The following is a 6,619-nucleotide window of genomic DNA, read 5'->3' on the forward strand; positions in this document are numbered from 1 at the left end:
TGGATAGATCAGTGCCCGTTTTCCAGCTTTACCTTGGCAAGAGAAGGTTGTCGGGATGTGTGCTCATGGAACGGTGGGCACAGAAAAATTCCACCTGTGGTCAGCAGTTTAAAAAAATCAAGGGCCTACTAAATAACATGTGTCCTGTTCAGGGATTCAGAAGCACCTTTATTTTCCCATCAGAGTAGCCCAGTAGGCTCATATGACCCTTGCACACTACAATGGGAACTGAAACTTGAACAGAGAAGACCCTTCCTTGAATTGATCGTCAGACTGACCAGTCTTAGGGTGGACTCTATGATCGTTTGGGAGTAGTGTACATGGGTATTGTTTGAATCCGGGAAAGGTTATCTGACAGTCTTGCAAATCCCTCCTGTGCAAGGGACTGCAACCAGCATCAAAGAAGTACAAGGACAGATACAATTCACGTTTTCAGTTTTGCAACCTTACTGATGGTCGCTTGAAGTGTATCACACTGTAGACGGATTGTATATTCAGCATTTGGCAGTGAGGGCCTGTGCTTGAGAACATGATGTATGAACTCAGCACCATTAATATAAATGGTTATCAATGTGTGAGCCTGTTATATGCTTGCGAATCTGAAAATTTAAATCTAACACCCTTAGGGTCCAAAGTTACTGAAAAATATACCTGTTAGTTTCTAGGAGCTAGGAAGTTCTTTAGAGGAGCTAGGGATTTGTTACAGGGAGCTATTAAGCTGGAAAGGCAGCGAAGTACCTAGGGAGCTCTAATTTTGTGTCATTGGTTTATGGAAACTATTTAGTTTTGTGTACATTAAAGAACTTTTCTTTTAACAAAGTAGAACACTGATGTAAAACGGAAGCCTTGCCGAGTGACAAGTGTGTGAGGGTTGTGTTCGGAGCATCGAAATCTCCCCACTTAGTTGAGTAAGTCTTAGACTGCCCTGTCTCACTATACTGAGAAATTCAAGTGCTGAATGGGAGTATATGTTAAACCAGTTTGGGCTTCAACAGTACTGTAAGCCCACTACGAGTGGCAAATTAGTCAAACTGTCAAATGGAGCCTAACCACCACTCATTGCCATCGGTCAAAAGGAACCAGGACTCACAAAATGAAATTCGGGCACATTCTTCAAAATGAAACACAGATGGTTTATTTTGCACTCTATTCCTTTGGAATACAGCATGATGAGGCTCATTTGCACACAGTATCAAAATAGCTGACCCTTCTGGCCATTGCAGTACCCACTAGCAAAACCACTTTTTATTTGGCTTGGTTTTCACCTGTATACTCTCCATTTCAAGAATCCGGGTCCATGATATCTGCCTTTGTGGCATTACCCTGCTCTTGTTTGTATTATTCGATTTTGTTGCGGATTTGTGATGCTGCTATATGCACATTATGGGGACCATATTCGGAGATTATTCAAAAATATATGCCAAAGGCAGGTGTCCGGCTTGCAGCTGCACTATTCCCTTCTTTGGTTGGGGAGCTGACCCTCTGACTCCAGAGGTTGTCTCAGCTGTATTATGTCCAGCTGTGCACCATGGAGCCTTTGCAGAAATTGAGGCAGGCTGATTAACATTTCTCTTCCAAATTCACTCCAGCCACACTGGTCAATTGTACAATTTCTGTTTGAGCAACAGGACTAATGAGGCTTGCTCTTTGGCATGGCAGGAGCAGAGTGGAATAAATTAAATCCGGTCAGTAACAGCAGATGCTAAGTTCACTCCAATATATTTAGCAACAAAACGAAAAGCTTCACCTATAGCTACTTGCAGTCGTACCTCTTCTGAAGAGAAAGCCCAGCAAGCATTGATGGCAGTGTCGAGCAAACCACTATGGGACCATTTTTTTAGTTTGATGTTAGACAGCCTATTTCTGAAAACATGAGGACTGTGTATGGTCTATTTATAGAGGACGACAAAGTAACAGATCCATGGGTTCTCACTTATATAAGTAACATGTTTTCATTCTCACACTAAGAAACAAATTGGGGAAAAGAAATAAAACTACAAAATAACTGAATGGCTGTACAAGCTGGATCTGTTATCAGGCTCTCAGAACGAGTCCCATGCACTCAAATTAGTTCAATTAATTCGTTGCAGATAAATATACATATAGATTTACAAACTAAATGCTTACTTGTGCTTGAGAACAAATTTTACATTTTTGTATGCAAAGGCAACGAGGTAGGTGCTGACGAGGGTCATGACACTGTAAAGAACTGCAGACTGGACAAGATCCATGTGCCATATCCTCCAGTACAACCCTGAAAGAAAAGAGACGTTTCAACTAAGTGAATGAAACATTAACTTGTTCTTAATATTTCGCATATTAAGATACATCTTGCATGCTACAATTATTTCTAAGGAGGTGAAGGCAAGCAAATGTAACTCAATTAGATACATTGTCAGACAGCAAAAGGATACCTTGTTGAGTTCACCGCTGCACTCTATTAATGTTGTTTTACTCATTCATTCTGAAGTGAAAGCCAAGGTTTTTAAGTGACGCTGTGAAGTATTGGCATGTGTGAATATGCTAGACCAAAGTTCTTAATTTACTCAAATGTAATACCATTTTATGGAAAACGTTTATATTTAATCTGGTTTGCGTACTTTCAGAGAATGCATTCCCCCAAAAAACCCACCCCATCAAAAATACAAGAAAACCCTCAAGCTTTAAATAAAGTTCCTCAAACTGTTTTGCCATGTGTAGAATGACGGAAGAATTCCATGGGTGAGAAATGGACTTTAATCCCCCCTCACAGCTACGACACTTCTCCCACCGATATTTAGGGATAGGATCATAGATAGATGGCGGACTAAAGGGATTCATCATTTAGGAGATCTATATTCTAATGGGAGCTTAAATGTCTTTTGAAATCCTAACAGACAAGTTTCATCTTAACAGGTCTGAATTTTCTTAATATCTACAAGTTAGTAACTATGTAGGGAAACATCAATTGAAAACCGGAGTAAATCCTGTTATTGAAGCTGTGAGGAAGAATGCACACATTGGGACATTGTATAATATAATGTTAGATACCAAGGGTAGTGATTCAGAGATTCACAACACTAAATGGGATGAAAGGCTGGGGTGTACTGGTGTGCGGATAGAAACCTCCATTGAATTGGCAGGGGGATTGTTAATATCTGCGAATCTAGGAGCACAACACTATAAGACTGTGTTTAATCTTTATTACACCCCACCCAAGCTTTTAAATGGGGGGGGGGGGAGGGGAGGATTAGACAAACAATGGGAAATGTTTCCAATGCGGATCAGAAGATGCCGATATTATACACATCTTTTTTACACGTAGGTACCTAATGAGCAGAAATTCGGGGGGGGGGGGGGGCAGTCACTTTGTCTTGATTAATTGGTACTTAAGCTGCGTGCAGCAGCGGGATTAAACATTATATATACATCTTGTGTATATATATATACCATCCAGAAACTCAAAATGGAGGGGAACCTTGGTTTGAGCTTTGACGCTAATGACATAGATGAAATTTTGGCAGGGCAATCACTCCTACAGAACACTGAACTCACGGAAGCACTAGCACAGGCAGATGATTGGGATAAATTGACGGAGAAGAAAAGGGAACAGATCAGAACATCTATACATGGTATCATTATGACAGAATACCTGAGAGTGAAAGCAGCACCAAGAGGCCTCTGGGTCAACAATGCCCCACGTATCTTCTTGAGCGACTTAGCCTTCCGACGGGATTGGTCCTCAGTATCGTGGAAGTGTACTCTCGACTATCTAGTACTCATTGTTAAAACCGCAAAAAGACTATCAGATAGGCTCCTAAAAGAGATTGAAGATTGCGAGAAGGAGCTAAAGAAAGGCATCAATCCCGCAGTTTACAAACAGAGGTTGGATGAAATCAATAAAGAATTGGAGGAAACCCGGGAATTTCTCACACAAAGCAAGTTGAATAAACTTGGTAAAGACCTGAAAAAATTTAACCAAGAAAAGATGCACCCATATACTGCTGAGGAATACTCCCCACAGGATACAGGATCAGATAACGAATCAAACAACTCCTCAAACAACTCCTTCAATAGTACGGATGAATATTTCTCCAAGAGAGGCAGGAGTAATTACAGACAAAACCGCCCAAGGAGAGGAAATAGATGGCAGAGACCATTTTTTCACGGGTACAACATGCCATATTACCAGCCATTCGTTCCACCATATGGAGGCTGGATGGATCCATTCAATCCTGGTATGCAACAAATGCCAACTTTGGGAGACCAACAGATGGGGCACAACATGCACACTACCCAAAAAGAACCTCATTTTTTATCGAGAGGCCAAAATCAGCCAAGAGGAAAGAAAAAATCACTCAGATGGCAAGACCAACAGAGGAATGTGCAGACACGCAGTATGGCAGCATCCCACCCCTCCACCAGTAAAACCAATCTCTCGTAGTTAACCTCTCAGGTATCGAATTACCAAAGGAACAGATCGAAATCCTCAACAAAGGATTGGGATTTGTACCTACCCCCCGACTTGACACATTCAAATTGAAGAGTGAATTAGCAGAATTTTGCAGGACATTAAAATTGAAGGCCTTCTTTTCCAATCAGAACACCAACATTGGGATGATAGAACAGGGTGATACTACTTTGAGGAATAAATCCACCTTTAATCCACCGGCCTCAACTGTACACCCAGAATTACAGACCTTTGAGCAGGCACTTCTAAATGGAGTAGACAAATTGAAAAATAAAAAACCCTACCAAAATCTGAGCAAAAAAGAACGCTTGGCCCTTGAAGCGTTAAAAACCAATGATGAAATAGTGATCAAGCCAGCGGACAAGGGGGGTGGAACTGTTATCTTGAGCAAAGAAGGATATAACTCACAGTGCTTAGCTCTCCTATCTGATACAAGGTTCTATCAAAAGATTGACTCAGACCCCACTGAAAGACTCAGGAATACCATTTCGATTATGGTAAATGAAGCAGAGACTAAAGGCTGGATTACATCTAGGGAGGCAGATTATCTGATGACAAAAGAACCCATCACTCCCTACTTTTATTCTCTGCCAAAAACGCATAAGAACAGAAACCCACCACCAGGTCGTCCGATAGTTTCGGGCATCGGTTCAATACTAGAACCGCTCTCTAAATTTGCCGATGAATATCTTAAGCCACTTGTCCAACAAACACCGGCATACTTAAAGGACACACGTGATCTTTTGGTACAAATAGATAAAAAACCTTTCAATCCACAAACGATGCTACTCGTGGGCCTAGATGTGGAAGCCCTCTTCACTAGTCTGCCCCAAAATGATACCATGCAAGTCTTGGAAGACGTATTATTTTCGAGAGATTGGCAATTTAAAACACCAAGACACTTCATCCTCGAGTGCTGTAAACTAGCACTGAAGGAGAACTTCTTTGCCTATGGGGATGACTTGTATCTTCAAATCCATGGAACTTCCATGGGGAGCGCCTTCACTCCCTCGGTGGCAGGGCTCTACGTCAGTCATTTTGAAGAACTCCACATAACCAATGGGGTCAACATCTTCTCTTCCAGTATATTATACTGGAAGAGATACATTGATGATATCATCATGATTTGGGATAAAAAACTGGACCTACAGTCTTTCATGAACTGGCTTAACAACCTTGACCCATGGCTAAAATTCACACATACAGCCACTAGTTGTAACCTTGATTTCCTGGATATAACCATATTCGTAAAGGACAATGAGTTACACACAAAAACGTTCAGGAAACCAACGGCCAAAAACAGCATTTTGTCCTATAAAAGTTTTCATCCTAAACCATTGAGGGACAATCTTCCCTACAGTCAGTTTTTGCGTTTAAAGAGGAATTGCAGCAACAACGCAGATTATAGATTGCAAGCTAATGAATTAAGCGACAGACTGAGACAGAGAGACTACACAGAGAAAACCATCAGACTCTGTAAAAAAAGAGCCAACAATCAACCGAGAGAATGTCTCCTCCAAACATTTCAAAAAGAAATAACACCTGATCTGACTACCTGCGTTACAACGTTCAGCAAGGTTTCTTACGAAGTAAAGAAATTAATAAATAAGAACTGGCATATCCTCCACACAGGACATTTCGATTGGCCCAGACCAAGGTTCGCCAATCGGAGATCCAAAAACATCAAGGATGTCTTGGTACATACTCGACCATCAAAAAAAACTGAAAGCAGTCCTTCCCAGAGATATAACTATGTCACCTGTAACCGGACATTATCCGTGTGGGTCATGCGTAGCATGTAAAACGACAACTGCCTCCAAAACACTACAACTCTCCGACACCCTCCTCTGGCAGCAGCGCCAACACACGAACTGTAATTCGACACATGTCATCTACACAGTGAGCTGCCCCTGTGGCAAGCGTTATATTGGAATGACATGTCGAAAAATAAAAACAAGAATTGGCGAACATCGGAGCAATATTAGATTAAAAAAAGAATACCACCAAATTGTGCTCCCATTTCGTGCAAGCAGGTCATTCCTGCGATGACATCCACTGGACAGTAATCGAAATGCTAACCGATAAGTCCCAGAGATGCGAAAGAACATTATTTGAGAAAGAACAGAGGTGGGTGGAACGCCTTAAAACTCATGAAAACGGCCTGAATGA

At 41.4% G+C, this 6,619-nt stretch overlaps 1 protein-coding gene across 1 annotated transcript in view; it reads right to left on the minus strand.

Moving 5' to 3' along the window:
* SSR3 (signal sequence receptor subunit 3) overlaps nucleotides 1-2,656 on the minus strand; it is a 29,845-nt gene extending 27,189 nt beyond the window's left edge. The window contains exon 1 of the mRNA XM_086944125.1: nucleotides 2,128-2,656. Within this exon, the coding sequence (XP_086800251.1) occupies nucleotides 2,128-2,231 (104 nt within the window). The 5' untranslated portion in view covers nucleotides 2,232-2,656. The remainder of the gene's footprint in view (nucleotides 1-2,127) is intronic.
* Between the last annotated feature and the right edge of the window lie 3,963 nt (nucleotides 2,657-6,619).

Source organism: Lissotriton vulgaris, chromosome 11 (assembly GCF_964263255.1).
Source record: "Lissotriton vulgaris chromosome 11, aLisVul1.2, whole genome shotgun sequence".
NCBI lineage: Eukaryota > Metazoa > Chordata > Amphibia > Caudata > Salamandridae > Lissotriton > Lissotriton vulgaris.